General features: G+C 45.7%; 5 protein-coding genes across 5 annotated transcripts; 2 read left to right on the plus strand and 3 right to left on the minus strand.

The window, feature by feature from the left end:
* Positions 1 to 1,272: 1,272 nt before the first annotated feature.
* Positions 1,273 to 3,032, minus strand: F4817DRAFT_344590 (uncharacterized protein). The gene is made up of 2 exons (XM_049304166.1): positions 1,833 to 3,032; positions 1,273 to 1,781 (listed from the first exon to the last, which is right to left on the minus strand). Exons 1-2 carry the CDS (start codon positions 2,910 to 2,912, stop codon positions 1,575 to 1,577), a joined length of 1,287 nt encoding a protein of 428 aa, XP_049156935.1. The 5' UTR covers positions 2,913 to 3,032; the 3' UTR covers positions 1,273 to 1,574.
* Positions 3,033 to 3,624: 592 nt separating this feature from the next.
* Positions 3,625 to 5,408, minus strand: F4817DRAFT_344591 (uncharacterized protein). Its single transcript, XM_049304167.1, has 2 exons — positions 5,382 to 5,408; positions 3,625 to 5,301 (listed from the first exon to the last, which is right to left on the minus strand). The coding sequence occupies exon 2, from the start codon at positions 4,853 to 4,855 to the stop codon at positions 3,782 to 3,784; it is 1,074 nt and encodes a 357-aa protein (XP_049156936.1). The 5' UTR covers positions 4,856 to 5,301; positions 5,382 to 5,408; the 3' UTR covers positions 3,625 to 3,781.
* Positions 5,409 to 8,943: 3,535 nt separating this feature from the next.
* F4817DRAFT_344595 (uncharacterized protein) lies at positions 8,944 to 10,087 on the plus strand. The gene has a single exon (XM_049304168.1). The coding sequence runs from the start codon at positions 9,181 to 9,183 to the stop codon at positions 9,643 to 9,645; it is 465 nt and encodes a 154-aa protein (XP_049156937.1). The 5' UTR covers positions 8,944 to 9,180; the 3' UTR covers positions 9,646 to 10,087.
* Positions 10,088 to 10,635: 548 nt separating this feature from the next.
* Positions 10,636 to 13,252, plus strand: F4817DRAFT_367066 (uncharacterized protein; the record flags this gene model as incomplete). Its single annotated transcript, XM_049307069.1, has 2 exons — positions 10,636 to 11,986; positions 13,131 to 13,252. The coding sequence occupies 2 exons, from the start codon at positions 10,636 to 10,638 to the stop codon at positions 13,250 to 13,252; spliced, it is 1,473 nt and encodes a 490-aa protein (XP_049156938.1).
* Positions 13,253 to 13,530: 278 nt separating this feature from the next.
* On the minus strand, positions 13,531 to 15,532 carry F4817DRAFT_344596 (uncharacterized protein). Its single transcript, XM_049304169.1, has 3 exons — positions 15,293 to 15,532; positions 14,855 to 15,226; positions 13,531 to 14,795 (listed from the first exon to the last, which is right to left on the minus strand). The coding sequence occupies exons 1-3, from the start codon at positions 15,350 to 15,352 to the stop codon at positions 13,842 to 13,844; spliced, it is 1,386 nt and encodes a 461-aa protein (XP_049156939.1). The 5' UTR covers positions 15,353 to 15,532; the 3' UTR covers positions 13,531 to 13,841.
* Between the last annotated feature and the right edge of the window lie 145 nt (positions 15,533 to 15,677).

Consider the following 15,677-nt stretch of genomic DNA (forward strand, 5'->3'; position numbering starts at 1 on the left):
ATTAGGGCACGCACGCGAATGCAGCGCGCGGCGGACTTGCTCCCCCCCTTCCCCCGACCCAAACTCCTGATGCAGCAGTATGCACCAGGCTCCAGGGAATCACCCACTGGAGGGCAATCTAAAGAGGATGCAGCCAAGGCCTTCCGAGCATGGCTACGCACCCTCCCCGATACACATACCGTAGTCTACTCAGATGGCTCGCAACTAGAAGGCCGCACGGGGTATGGCTACGCCCTATACAGGGGCCGACACAATATCAGACACGGCTGTGGCAGACTGCGCCAGGCGGAGGTCTTCGATGGAGAGGTGGAAGGAGCTAGACACGGGCTCCGAGCAGCCTTAAGGATCAACAACGGGCACCCGATCCACGTGTGCCTGGATAACACGGCGGTCATCAGGGGGCTTAAAGGGGAACCACCCCCGAGCTCCCAGGAGGCCTTCCTAGACTTCCAACACCTGGCTACACTGGCGGACGTCAGGGTACGCTGGGTACCCGGCCATGTCGGGGTCGCAGGGAACGAACAGGCCGACGAACTGGCCAAACAAGGCACTACACTCCCGGAGAACCCGGACGAGGCCCCGACATACGCCGCAGTGCTCCGCCAATGCCGCGCCAAGACGGCCACGGACTTCCGAAAATGGTGGGCCGATAAGGCCAAACCCCCGGACCTATACCGACTTCTCAAGCTACCAGCCAAGCTCAAGTGCCCACAGGAACTGAGGCTGCCGAGGAAAGTGCTGCACCACCTCCTGGCCGCCCGCTCCGGGCACGGGGACTTTGCATGGTATCACAGAAAGTTCAATCACCCGAACGCTAAGCTAGACTGCACCTGCGGCAGAGCCAAGGCCCCGAGCCACCTGGTATTCTGCAGGAAGACCCAGGAGCCCGATACGAAACGGAAATGGCCCACCTTCAGGCCCGAACCGGCAAGCCAGATTATATACTGGCAAAGACTCCTGGCAGAACCCAAGGAGTTTGAACACTTCCTGAAAGTCACACAGTACTTTCAGAAAATTAGCCCCCGGTACTAAGCACCGGGCGGACAAGACAAGACCCGCCCGAGAAGCCTGGATCAGAGGCCCTCGACCTGCGGGAGGAGGCTCACCCTCCTTTTCTTTCTTTAATCGTCTCCTTTCTCTCGACCCTAGACTTTCGCTCCCACCGTCTCCCTTTTAACTTACATTTGGAAAAACCATAAAAACCACAAAATTTAAAACAATCTAAAAATATAACGCCTGACGGCGTACCGCGCGGCAAAAGCGCCCCGAAACCATGCCCGACAGCCGAACCGCAATGGGACGGTGTCTACGGCTAGGATAGACCTCACACCCCCGAAAGTGTGATACAGAATGGCTTAAAAGCGAACCAACGGCGCCTCAGTAGGCGGCCCCCGAATACCAATTTTACACCGAACACGAGCTCACCCGGAGGAGCCAACGGGAGCGGCTGGAACATCATCATGTGTGCCTTTTAAGGTTAGATTTGCAGGATATTAAAAGACCAACAATACAGTATGTACATAGACAGATACCTTGTATATTAGTTTTTAGATAGCTCTGCACGCCGCATACCCCTAGGGAGGTTTGCGAGGGCTGGTCCTTCCCCCTCGCCCCGGCGTTAAATATACCAACCAACCAACCAATCCAGCCTTCCTAAGGAGCCTTCCTGCCTTCCTTTTGGCGGCCCTATCCTCGACCACCTTCTTCTTTTTGAGCATCTTCAGTGTGGCCTTGCTGATCTTGTTAGATAAACTAGCTTTAGCTAGCCATGCAACAAAATCCTGTTCACAAATTAGTTAAGACTTGATCATTTTTAATGGTTGAATACTAACCGCAGTCCTTCCCTCTCCATTTGAATTTAATGCATCTTGGATGGCCACTCTCGTTTCTTCTTTGCGCCAATGGATGAAATCATTCATGGGATTGCCTAGGTGAAACGGATACGCTGGTCTTGCCTTTTGACCTAACAAGCGGTTTGAGAATGGAAGCATCATATTTGTAATACCAAGGCCGGCTGAACGAGAATACTTGATGGCATAGTCAGCTCCTATCGAGGCTAACGAATCAGCTCGGGAGTTTCCTTCAACGCCGACATGTCCTGGGATCCAGTGGATTTCGACCTTGCTGCCGAATCTCACGAGCTTCTCGAGAGGATAGACCAAATATTCGTGGATTGCAGCTTTATTGTGCGGTTTAACTTCCATCTTGGTGTAGCAATAGCTGTAGTGCAAGCGCTGGATTCCGGAAAGGCCATCAGTTATGATGATTATCTTTGGTGGTCTAGTGCGACCACCATTGAGAGGATTGGGAATTCGTCCAGCCCAATCCATCATCTCGTAATAGGCTATCCACAGACCTCTGTGCAGTGCTATGGCTTCATGATCTAGGAAATTGGAAATCCCCTTTGATCCATAGGCCGCGTCGACCCAGTCGTGGTTAGAGCCGTAGGTACGCATATAAGTAATACCACAGCCAACATTGTACTTGGATTTAACCGATCCATCTGTAAACATAACGAGGCGCGGAGAGCTGGGGGGAGGTTGGGTTGCTGTTGCGTGAACTGCGTATCGAATAGCATCCACATGCGGTCTGGCTACAAACTTGATTATGGTACTATCATTGATCTGCTCCTCATCTTGTTCAGGTGCCTCTGTTTTAATAGTCTTAACGAAAGCCTTGAGTTCCTGCTTGGTAAAGTTGGGAAGCTGAGCTGATCCGCCTATCTGTAGTCGATCAAAGGGCAGTTTTGCGTGCCACGGTCGTCGTAGAATCCACGCGCCTTCAATGTTGGAGTCTGTATCGATTTCGTTGCCCGCGCTGTGGCCGGTTGCTTGGCCCATTGATTCACTTACCTGCTGGTTCGTGGCGAAAGACTGGTCAAGAGCGGGGTGCTGTTGACCAGGGGAAGACATGGTCGCGGCGTTGTTTACGAGAACGATTTAGGTCGTTGCATAAACAAAAAGAGCGCTCAACAAGTAAGTTTGGCGTGGGAGAATGAAAACCTAGAGAATGTGATACCGCAGTAGGAAATTTGAAAGGTTTGAAGGAAAGGAAATAATGTGCGGGGAAAGAAGGACCGGAAGGAAGGTACGAGTATTATGAATTCAAACATGTGCACGGGACGGGCAGAATTATTGTTCCCTAGCAACCTACCGGAGAAACGCTACCTTTAAGGTGGTGACTGTCTTAACGGAGGCGCCAGCTGTCTTTGAAGAGTACAACTGCTAATCTTATGAGACGTCTCTTGTACCTAATGTATCTGGCGGGATATTTACAATAGTTAGCGCTGCAGGATAAGATGTCTGTTGTTGTAGGACATAGGATGCGTTGTTGGGAAGTAGACTCAACCATTAAGGGGTAATGAAGGTAATGTAATGTGACATGTCCAACAAACTTGAAATTGAGTAAAGAGCTTGCGATCACCTTAGGGAGTTATAACCTTTCTGTAGTATTGTATAGACGGATTATTATCTATTATCCTACAAATATAACTGTTTTCTCACTTCCAACTCTTATCCTCTACCCAAATACTAACAAAAATGAGGTAAGTACCTAGGTACCTACCTAGTAGGTATGATGGATATTCTCAGGGGCGTCATTTAGTGATGATCTAGATATTTCTAGTCCCTTTGATCTTACTAGCACATACAGCAGTGGCTGAATAAAGGCATTGGTTTCACTAATATTTCTATGTCCGGATACGAATATTGAACTTTGATTGAAATCTAATATCGTTCAAGGAGATCTTGACGATGTACATGCTGGATAAATATGTATAGGACTACTGCTCCCTACTATATATAGTATTGAAATATGAAAGTGCTGTTGAAGCTGTGTTTTGAATGTTCAGATTGGACGGCGGTGCGGGTTCGTCATTGCCAGTTCTATTACCTCGTAACTCAGCAGTTGTCTGATGATCTTTTAAAAGTCCTTGAGGTGACATTGGCGCAATAGGCGCCGAGTAATCGGGTGTATCGTTTTCATGTGGATTCACGTATCGTTCTAGGTTAGTGTAAAGGGCTTGCGCAGTTTTCGAGGACGTAGGATCCAACCCCAGCGACGACGAACCATTCTGATTACTCGGATCAAGGTCACTATCTTCCGACCAGGGGCGTCTGATCGCACGGGCAACATACGGCAACCCCGAGATAGGCCGAGCCTTAGCAGGTGGGCTTAAGGGCCTGACTGGGTCGCTATGTCGTACATCGCTAGCAATATTGTCGTCGGAAGTCTCTTCTATCTGCGCGATTGGTGAGCCTGGAAAAAGATCGCTTATTAATTGACGATCTCGGTCGTCGTCATTATGTACGCCGTCCGACGATGTTTCGGACCCTACTAATTCTGGTTCTGATGTTTCACGGTAGATTGCCTCGAAAGTATGAAATTCATGGTCGATTCTTTGGGATCGGGAATTTGGACGAGGCTCGGTGGTAGTACGAATAGTATTATCGTGCTCCTCAATGGTCTGGCTTTGACGAGGAGTTAGATCGGCTTCAGAGTATCTAAGTGTCAATACCTGTGAATGCCCCTGTGTTTGACTACTCTCCGTATCTTGTCGTCGTAATTCTCCTGGAGATAGTCTCCCCGATGTAACCGGAGGGGGCTCATTATGATCGCGGACTTGGTGAGTTTCTTTAGCCATATTTTCCTTTATTTGGTCCAATCGAGTGCTGAATCTCTTTGCACTAGCGTATCCCGGTATCATCCGGGACACGGTAGCATCGAACTCCAAAGTTCTGATAGATCTTGCGGAAACCCAGGCATATTTTGCGTCGATGGCATGGAATTCCCCATCTAGCCGTATTTGATCCCGTGCAATGCCATCAAAAGACATGACAGGAAACTTCCGATCCATAACTCTGGGCCCGCCGTCATCGTAGTCTTTCTCCCAACCTAATATCTCCTTGATTGTCTTGTTATATATATAACAAGACGGAATAGACCTCCTTAGGCTTGTGTCATAAAGGGACTTCGAGATGCCTATTGCGCCAAAATCGCCGATGGGAAGAAGGACTCCTGCGTATGAACTTTTACGAAAGCCCTGATCGATTTTATAGATTCCGCCCACAGTAGGATCAATAACACCTTTGAAATTGTTTTTGTTTTTCTTCTTTCTTTGATTATGCTTCCCTAATGCTGAAGGCGGCAAATCTACAATAGGAGTAGTAGCCTGCGCTTCGCTTTGACCTTCTCTTAGTTGGGCTGTATTCGAACATTCACCACCCTCTGAAGAAGCCTCGATTCGCACTCTCTGTCGCTTCCAGTTTCGCTGCTTCGAACTTGAGTTTACATTTGGACCTTCTGGTAGATTATTAGTCTGTTCAGCGTAGATAATATAGGATACTAGCAACACGGAGTGTTTACTAGTCTTAGGGACTGACCAACTTCAGCAATCCTTGGCCGTTTACTTGGTGAAGTACTCGATGCTACAAGTGGCTGCTCCGTACTCCATTCATCGCTTGAGAGTCCTTCCGAATCAATCACAATCGCTTCCTGGAGCTGGCGCCCAGTGTTATTATTGGTTTCCTGTTTGGGAGAACCAAACTCCGTCCGCCCTCTTGTTACTTCAGTTGATTCTCTGTCGCGTTTTTCTATTGGTGCCTTTAACAAGTTAGCAGCTAACCTTGTGTCTTAGAGATACCATTCTACACACGGGAGAAACCCTCAGATAAGGCTCGAGCTTCCTTTTACGGTCTTGTCTTTCCTGTCTTAAGAGCACCTTGAATTTCTTCTCTTCATCCTGCAACTCCTGCTCTTTTCCCTCTAACTCAGCCTCTTTCTTCTGTAGTTCTTCTTGAAGTAATTGGACTTCTCGCTGACGCTCTCGAATGTCTTCTTGGAGTGAAATACGGTTATTATCAAACGTGGCCCTGGCATCCCGTAGTCTTTTCATGTATTCCGATTGAATCGAGTCTAGCCTTGCTAATGCAACTTCGTACGGGTCGTATTCTTCATTTTCTAGAGATGTTTCACGTCGGGGGCTCGCCATCTTCTCGAAAGGCTAACTTGTCGACTAGGTAGGTAACTCAACGGGGATCTAATACAATAAGAAGTAAGGGAAACTGAAGATATGTTTTCAAGGAGTGGAAAGAAGTATGCACGAAAGCTCGGATATAAAGAGGGAGGTTTATTTTGAGTCGTACCATGAGGTGGTAATTATTGATGCAAGGGGGATAGCTACCTACTTGTGAAATAGGTAACTAAGTGTATGCAGATCTTGATCGGTTTATATCTAAGGCTTATTCAGTGCCCAAGTGTTGGTTTGGGTATAACTGTTATGAAGCAACGCCACTTTACAACCCATGCTCGTATTTTTCGATTAGAGTAATGTTTCGTGCTTGAATGTTACCCTTCTAAATGGTCCGGCCCAGATAGGCCATACGTATCAGAATCTAAGTGGTGGATACGAACGAATGGCGAAAATGTTACCAGCCTAATACACTGGGGTAACCATAAAGGAATCATGGTAGAATTGTGAGGGTAGGACCATCATTGTATCGTCTCTATTACGCCAGGCGCTTAGCAGTGGTGTGGCTTAGGTCGCATCCTTGGTCATCACATGCAGAATGCCGAGCTCAATGCGAACCAACATGCATAGGTACTGCACAATTTCCGGGTTTCGTGCCGATTTAATAACGCCTATTTACGGCCCGACAATAAATTCATGCTGCTCTTGAATTCCGATCAACTCGAGTTCTAGATTTCCCGTAGAGCCGACTTTGTTTGCATATGAGTCCATGATTGTAAAGGACCGGTTTTCGTCGTCATTTGGAGGGGCCAGAGTCAGAAAAGCAGAGCTTGTCCAGAAGAATATTATCTGCGTCTCGGGAACTTTGCTAAGCTCTGTAGATAGAAGCTGTGGATTTTGGGCGGCAATATCGGATAGGGTGACAAGTTGACCGCAATGAGCCTTCCAATTGCACGATTTTGCAGTGCCATCAAGTCATACCTTGCTGTCGACTTTCTCACCCGTTCAAGACGGAGAGTAGAATGGTAATGTTCAAAGCATAGTACCTCGGGAACTTCTCTGGCAACTAATGTAAACTAACAGATCTCGCTGCAACGCTTCAAGGGGTTAGGCTTACCCTACATCTATATCATAGCGGTCGTCCCCGATACAGACGAACGCTTCGCCTATCCAGCCCGTCCACAACCAGCTAGGGAAAGGAACTTTAACACGCAAATATGTCATCGGAAGAGTTTAGTTAGCCTCTCTACGCTTTAGGCCGGTAAAGGAGTTCCAGAGCAGGCCCTGCTTAAAATAGGATCTAGGTAAACCCCACGAAAACTCTTTACCCGAAAGAGCCGACATCCCTTGGAGAATGGCAAGGAATCTATCAAGGATATCGCCTTCGTTAGTTAAGTGCCGACGGGTATAGCTAGCCACGAGATTCTGGTACATTTTCCAGAAGCGTGCTTGGTCATCCTCAGGCTCATAGAAGTTCCTAAAGGAGTTTGCTAGAGTCCGCTCAATATTATCATATTAATACTAGGCTGGGTGTCAGGATTCTAGATGAGACATCTAGAACAAAGGACATGTTCAGTATGTATACCTAGGTAGGTAGATATAGATCCCCATAGCTAGGTTAGAGTTCCTCGCGGAACAACGATGTTGCTACCATATTGTTTAGTTCCACCTCGTGACACTGGGTATCTAAGAATTTTTCTTCAATTTGGACAGTTGTCGCGCCGATGTTGCATGCCTGAAAAGCAAAAAAAATGGACTTTTCTTCGGGCCGCCGATATTATATGCGTCAGTTTCAATCTTCTTGAAGAGCAGGCAAGTCTGAAATCAAGGGATTTCTCAGGGCCTCGAAATTGATCTCGCTACAGAACTTGCATAATCTTTCGTTTCCCATCATCTATATATACGGTACGTTGTATCTTTGGAGATGGGCAATGATATGTCTCAGAGCTAACATCTGCTTGGTTGGGCACGAAGACCCTCCCATGCAGAACGCCGAGTGTAGCGCGAGCCAATACGCATCCCGCACAATCTCCGAGATTCGCACCGGCTCAGTCTTTTATCTTCACGGTCCGGACCATGAGTCTTTAGATGGTTATCTCTTTCTTATCTCTCCCTCGGGTTATTGATGTTAAGGTATAAGTACCCCACATTAGGTGTAGACCTAGACAACTATTCTACTCTAATATCACCCAATCCTTCGCTACCATTTCCTCCATCCAGAAAGCAGAATATTTACGTCTCACCACGTCTTCCTACCCAAGAGCTACGAATCACGGGAACAATTAGCATAAATAGGTAAGATAGGTAATACAAAGATTTGTTACATGGTTAGCTCAATATTTTTCACACTATTTGAGTGCTCAGCTTTAATGAAGGAAACAAATAATATCTAATAGAGGTATAATTTTCATCTGCTTACATTAGTTATGTAATTATATAGGGTTCACTACATTGCGCCAACTAAGGTACTCGCATCTATTATATTCTCCATTCCCATCTATATTTATCCTATGAAGATCAACATTCCTATAGTCGCAATCGATAAACAACCATTACCGGTTATATTATTTGAATGCTTCATTGAAATACACACCGAATCTCTAGAAATATCCCTTTTCGGGTAAGATTAAAGATTTCAGCCGCCGTTTTAGCACCAAGCAAGTCTTAAATCTTACTGTCAGACGGCACCGCCCGGTCTAGTCATGTTTTGTTAAGGTGTTACGTGTTCGTTTAATGTAGACAGCCTCACCGATGAGTGGATATATTATGCACTAGACATAATTCAACTATGTCTTCGTGCACCCGCATTAGGCTTCTGTCACCAAGACTGGGGCCTAGAATGATTGCTCCTCCAACTTCCACCAATTAACGGGGGCGATTTTAGCTAACAGTCCGTAGCTTCGCCCCGCGTCGAGGATTATTTAGGCATGCATGTGCTATTGGAGAAATTCTATATTATTGCTTACACCTATCATCTACGCGACGTCATGGAAGGTAGGCAATGTGTAACAAGCAGAATATTAGCCCTATAAATATAGACTAACGGTAGAGCCTTGTTGTTGGTGTCATTGATCTTCCCTCCATTCCTATTTCCTTGCAAATTCTATAAAGGATCAGGGTTGGCAAGCGTAAAATATACTCTTCATACAATTAATTCATCAAATAAATTAAAAATAACCTCGGAGTTCCGGCGTGGAACATACAGCCTCGCAATGCCACATTACTACGATCACTACCATGAGAGCCCCAACCAAGCCCGCGATCTGACCAATCGTTTCTCGCGGGAAACACGCCACAGCGAGTACCCGACTCAATACATAGTAAACGAAGGGAAGATGATCATCCACGAAAGATCGCTAAAGCAGAGCAATGCGATTATATACAATGCACCGGGCTCGACATTACGGTTCGTACCGTCGAAGTCGGCCCCAAATACGAAAGCTAAGCACAACTCGCATCATGCACCCGAGTCGTACTGGCGAACGACAGCACCTCCAATTTATATGTGCCACGGCTGTTGGCGACGTCAGATATACTTCGGGGATTACTGTCACGACTGCACAGCGATGCGGTTAACCGCTGTCCCTAAGAGAAGGGATAATTACCGAGAGCGAGAACACCGTCCAGATCTTCGTTTGACGTGGGCCCCAGACAGCAAGCTGATCGAGTGGCATTAGGGGCACACAGTCTACCTATGTTCGAGTTAAATCCAGGGCACGCTAGGAACTATGGAAGAAGGTGGTGATTTGCGGTATCACTTCTTTCTTCTTTGTTTCATTTCACTTTCCCTTTATTATTTATTATTAATTGCATGTGTTCGTTGTTCGGCGATGGTTTAGTTATGATTAGCAAAATATAATGCCTTGCTATGAAGCATTTTATATTAGAATTTAATTATGCTGAAGGGATTTATAATAAATGTAAGCCCTTCAACTTAAGATTAACGCAAGAATTGTCGTATTAATTAACGAATGTAACTACCTGATCATCTACTTGTTGCTTGCTAACTAGTTACTTATGTATGAGACGAGAAATTAAGGGTTTCCATAACAGTTGATTCAAATTCTTTTCGACACTCTTCACCCCATATTGCTCATCTGGGTATTATTACCATAGGTGTTCTATAATTCGCTACCCAGGTTTTCAATTGACTACCTAGGTAGACATGGAGTATCTAACATTGATGTTACAGTAGTTCAACATTTTGTTGTGCCTTCTTTTAACTTACACAGTTACTTTATTGGCACCGTATTACCAACGTACCTATACACATTCCTTTAAGTATAACCTCACATTTGAAGTTTTCAGGTTATTTGACTAATCTAACGAAATGGTATAAAAAAAAAGTTGGCAAGGCCAAATTTTAGGTGCCATAACAGTTAAAGACTCATTTTCCCCAAACCCAGTATATTTGAACAGTAGGTGTTGAGAGAGAATTACCATGTTTAAAAACGAAGCAGTGTTTATTGAACAAACACAGATGTTACGAACAACACATCATTCAGCTATGTGACAGGAGTCTTTATATTCGATGGATTTCCTTTGGAAAATATCGAATTACTGTGTACTTGAACGTAGAACCAAAATAGTGTCGTCCACTTTGAATTCATACATCACATTAACAAATTTAAACCACTGGAGTCTCATCACCTAGCGAAGTTTACGAGATGTCAAACAATATCAAAAGCAGTTTTGGGGTTGAGGTCGAACTTCTGATCGGTATTAGAAGGACAGGCCCAATGATGGCTACACCGCGAATGTTTCAGTTAGCCAAGGGTAAGCCAATCATTCCCGAACCTGGCAATACAACCACAGCAGTTGTTCAAAGACAAGTAGAAGAAGTTATTCGCGTCGCTTTACAGGGACATGAGGGAGATCGTGTAATTACCAAACCTGAAGAATTGACTGACGCAGAGGGAAGTCATTTGAGGCGGTATACGGGTTGGGGTGTTGGGAGAGATATGAGCGTTATGGCATTTAACCTCGAACGCGACATGACTGTGTATGATTGGCAAGACCTGGAAATTACATCCCCAGCGCTCTTCGCTACGGAAAAGTCTTTCGCCGAGGTTCATCATGTCCTGACAGCAATTTATAACAATTTCTGGGTATTTGCACCGGAGACCGCCGGCTTGCATATCCACTATGGACGAGGCAAGGAATGGGTACCAATCCATCATCTGCGCCGAATTGCTGCTTTCCTTTACGCTGCTGATCCAATCCTAACGCAGATGCATCCTCCTCATCGCCGGGAAACAGAACGGAATTATTGCCCAAGTAATCGGCACTATAGCGTCTTAGCACATGGCATATCATCGGCACAGGCGGGTAGGTATCTTGGAGTAGGCAACCTTGTAGAAGAACATCATGAGGAGGACCCAGGACCCAGTCCCCCTGGATCAGCACCTGAACCTAAACCAGGGCAAGAAAAAGGTCCTAGATTTACCCCTATTTTTAAACGAGGTACTCTCGAGGGCTATAAGTTTGATAAGACTTACTTCACTTCAGGTGAACTTGAATGGGCAGAGGGAGAATATCTACCAGGGCGGCAAGTAGATAAATCATTGGATATCCAAACCGCCGTTCGGGAGCTCTTGTCTGCTCCAAGCAGTCCAGTAATATCTACCTTGATGCAACACCGAATTTTCCGCCGTTGCGCTTACAACTTCGCGGCTTATAGCGTGGAGGCGTACGGGGCGGTACAGATATATGGAGCAGGGCCCCTTCTCCGAGCGCAACCCAAGCGGACTATTGAATTTCGGCAAGCTACAGGTACAGTTAATGCCGACGAGGTTGTCGCGCACGCCAGGATAGCCGTACGCTTATGTGAGTTCGCGTGTGAAACTGATATTAATGCTCTGTGGATCATGATATTAGATTTTCTACAAGCTGAGACACAACCAACCTGGTATGACGTTTTTGATCTGCTATTTGAGCTCGGCCTGGCCAATGAAGCGAAAGTTATTCAGAGACAGATGGCTAAACAGCGCGGGATTGAAATTGTAAATGAAGAACTTGGTACGTTTAAAGCGCCAACCGTACCCCCCTCTCGCTGGAGTAGGTTTGTATCTTGGCTGTCCCACCCATTGTCATCTCAACCAGAGCCAGGCCAGCAGGAGAATCCAGCCGTGAATAATGCTGACGCAGTAAGTTCTGATGTGGCCTGGAGAGGGATGCTCCAGTTCTATCGTTAAGCACCATTCCGTAAGATTACAAGCTTAGTAAGGCCTAAACCGTGGTTTTAGAGAGGAGTGCTCTCAGCCAAATCTGTCTATAGCTTATAACTAGGCCTAACGGGGAGTCTATTTCTGTACATATTGGGAGCAATATGGACACGGGATGCGGGCTTCGTTACCTTGTTTAAATAGAGAATACCTTAATAAAGATAGTTGAACACTAGCTTAGAGACCGTTAGAAATTGTGACTAGGCTATTGCCAACTGCTCTCCTGATCTGAGAGAGCATAGCAGTCTCTCAATAATGACCTAGCGACATTAATAATTGCTGGAAGATTGGTCGACGTATATAACCTTATGAAGGGAGAAAGAGAGTACGATAGGGGGGCGAAGGCTAGCTATGTATAGGGATAGGTTAAGCCAGCGCCCTTGTAATTAGTTAGAAACATGCACATTGAACTAGTACGCATGAAGGCCATTGTGTTAGATAGACAATTTCTATTCAATGACAAATTCTTTCTTCTTAATTATCTTCCAAGAAATAGTCGAGGTGCCAAGAAAATTGAAATTTCCCGGACAAAGGAACTATAAGCTACAACATGTACGTAGGTGAACAATAAAGAAATAAAGGTTTCAAGTATCTGTAGACATAATGACGTCTTCCCCCTATGTTTTCCGCTTGACTGTGCCACATGAAAGCCACGAACTGGAAACTTTGTTCTCAATCGCTACGATTTGTAATTATCTATAGAAACTGGTCGAATCACGAGGGAGAAAGTGTTCATTATGCTATCGAATATAATGTGACTTGATTATTATGTGTTGACGAACTGAACTCATTCAGAAAGGCATTTGAGTATGTCACTTTCGCTCTACTCGGCATTATGCTAGAGTTCATCGCCAAGAAGGCGCTCGGAAACCACCTGAACCGGTAGTATTCTTATATTTGCGCAGAAGAGAATGAAGTTGGTTGTGCTGACCCACTAGTCCTTGTCGACGAGCCCCTCACCCTCGAGGGTGCGGTATGGCTTGTATGTGAGTTTGCTGTAGACGTAGACTTAGAGGCCGATGATGAGGAGCCGACTATTAAGCTAACAGGTGTGTCATGAAAGATCCTGGTACAGATCTAGTATCTGACCATCGTGTGCGCCAACTACGATGTCCGCAACACCCACATTTACGACCAACAGCCCCAGTCTCAAATATGATAGGGGTATTCCTAAATAATTCCCGACTATTTACGATATGCAATCCTATACCCTTAAATGATATGGCTACATAACGTACTATTAGGTAAAATTCGCTTATTAACCTCGACCCAAACCCGGCCTCTGGTGACTTGAAATGAGAAAATAGATTTAAATATGTCAGAGAACCCTTTATTGGTGTCATACATAGAGTATCAGGATAGATGATTTGAGCTATTAACACCTGCCCTTTTATACTCTTTCAAGGGCACTGTGCGTTTCTTATATACCCACTTCTAGTAGATCTGCCCCTGAATCTACCCCTGACCCACTTATTCCCTGGTAAAATCTAAGGCTCCTAAGGTTACCAAAGGAACACCATTCCATGATATAATATTGGCTTTGCAGCCACCTTCTTATCCTATTCTACATTGCATACACTGTATATCGATGGTTTACCATTAAGGACAGTATATTTCAGGTTTTCCCGTGGCCCTTCTACCTCATCTGGCTATGCTCTTCTCGAACACCTTCTCTTAGAACTACTCCCTTCCCCATCAGTGCTTTGGCGTTTGTTTGCACGATTGCTATCGCGTTCTTGGAGGACAATGGTGTCTTCTTCTGACACTTCCGTCAAAGGCAGACCCAGGATCTCGCGCTTTTTGAAGAATTCCCATGCATGTTGAAAGATCGGTTTATTGACTCCTTGCTTAGGACCTCTCTCAAGAAGAAAGGTTGTTAGCTGCTGACGTGAGACATTTCCTAGTGCCCAGCGAAATTGATCTGCAGTCCACCCTTTCCCGTCGACGAAGCATACGATCATGGTGCGGATCTGATCGCAGTCATTGTCGATATCAGTACCTATATTTAATTCCGATTCCTCCGGAGTCAACTCTTTCAGGCCTGGACGGACTACCGAGTGAGCGAGCGGCTCCAGGCGGCCGTAATTTCGGATACTAAAACCGGGTTGAGGAGTTAGGTCATCATCCTTATCAACTTGATCCATAGCATAAGCTTGACCAAGTACACGTTCTATCTCGCTTTCGGTTCTCAGTACCTTCTTCCCGACTATTCGCGCAATCATCTCACTTCGGGTCTTGGGCTTATTTTCCTCTGCTTTCTTCAAAATTAAGACGGTGTATTGCTCGAGTTCAGCAACGCTAAGGTCCGGGAATACAGCTTTTTTTGCGCACTCTTGCTGATCCTCCTCAAGCTGGGTGATAATGTAATCCATTAGACGATCCCTGACGTACTGGTTAGGGACATCTGCAAGCATATGATCGCGACCGAGTCGGCCGTAGCTAACGAGTCCATTGCCGAGTTCCAATATCCCCGACATCGATCCACTTATTGAATCGCACCATGTAATTTGGCCACGAATCCAGATCGCCTTCCATGGTTCCATATTGGTTGCTGCTGCAAGAGCATCAATCAACTTGGCATTAGACATGATAGACGCAGGATTCTGGTAGGAGATTAGAACTAAGAACCTATGTCCTGAATAAAACGTATGTGAATCTTTACCGCTCTAGATGCCGAGAATGGCGTCCCAGGCTTTTCGCGGGGATTGCGATGCTTGCTTTCAGGCGGACATTGTGGACTATTTGGAAGGACTGAAATGACATCCTCAAAAACTTGGATACAACGGTCGTTGGAAACGTGGGTTTTCAAGTAGTCCAAGACGGCAGAAATGAATGGGTGCAAGGATAAGTCATTAAATGTTTTCTCTATCTCAATTTGGCGAGACCGAGTACTTCGCAACGGTCGTCCTTGGCGTTTCCTAATATCATGCTCCTGGTAGTGCATGACCACATCGCGTTTAAATGCTTCCATTTGCCCATCCGAGAGTATGCCATTCTCTTTGAGCTTCATGAGTAATTTATCTTTGACTTCAGCCTAGAGATGTCTACCTGTCAGCCTAGGTATTGCCTAATACGGGGATGTAATAAGTGGTATCCTTACTTCTTGGGCTGTCTCTCGCGCTCTGCGAACAGACCATAAATCGTCATTGGATGGAGGCATGACTGAGGAAACCCAGCCCGTAGAGACTCTAAAAAGAGGAACGTTGTTATGGGTAAGATTTATATGGGCTATTTTTCGTAGGGTTGTAGTTCCTACTTTCTTCTTATTGGCTATTGAGATACTTGCAAAAGAAGTTGTTCAATTGTAGTCTAAGAAAAACAAGTCGCGTTTAAGCGCGGTGTGAGCCCTGAGAGCTTATGTCATCAGGGGTCTTGGTCTACAAGGATAACCTACGGTGCACCATTAGTGCGCAACCGACAAAACAAAAAAACGGATGAAAATTCGTCCGATTGGCTGGCGTAAGCGCTATAATTATAGCGCACTT

This window comes from Daldinia loculata (genome assembly GCF_022478755.1).
Source record: "Daldinia loculata strain CBS 113971 unplaced genomic scaffold F4817scaffold_42, whole genome shotgun sequence".
Taxonomy (NCBI): domain Eukaryota; kingdom Fungi; phylum Ascomycota; class Sordariomycetes; order Xylariales; family Hypoxylaceae; genus Daldinia; species Daldinia loculata.

What these genes read in the sequence shown, in the direction of transcription:
- F4817DRAFT_344591 (XM_049304167.1), bottom strand. Translation starts at nt 4,855, where the DNA reads ATGGATCGGAAGTTTCCTGTCATGTCTTTTGATGGCATTGCACGGGAT.
- F4817DRAFT_344590 (XM_049304166.1), bottom strand. Translation starts at nt 2,912, where the DNA reads ATGTCTTCCCCTGGTCAACAGCACCCCGCTCTTGACCAGTCTTTCGCC. An exon ending in ATGGAGAGGGAAGGACTGCG is followed by an intron (nt 1,782 to 1,832) that starts GTTAGTATTCAA and finishes ATTTGTGAACAG; the next exon opens with GATTTTGTTGCATGGCTAGC.
- F4817DRAFT_344595 (XM_049304168.1), top strand. Translation starts at nt 9,181, where the DNA reads ATGCCACATTACTACGATCACTACCATGAGAGCCCCAACCAAGCCCGC.
- F4817DRAFT_344596 (XM_049304169.1), bottom strand. Translation starts at nt 15,352, where the DNA reads ATGCCTCCATCCAATGACGATTTATGGTCTGTTCGCAGAGCGCGAGAG. An exon ending in CGCGAGAGACAGCCCAAGAA is followed by an intron (nt 15,227 to 15,292) that starts GTAAGGATACCA and finishes AGACATCTCTAG; the next exon opens with GCTGAAGTCAAAGATAAATT. An exon ending in CATTCTCGGCATCTAGAGCG is followed by an intron (nt 14,796 to 14,854) that starts GTAAAGATTCAC and finishes ATCTCCTACCAG; the next exon opens with AATCCTGCGTCTATCATGTC.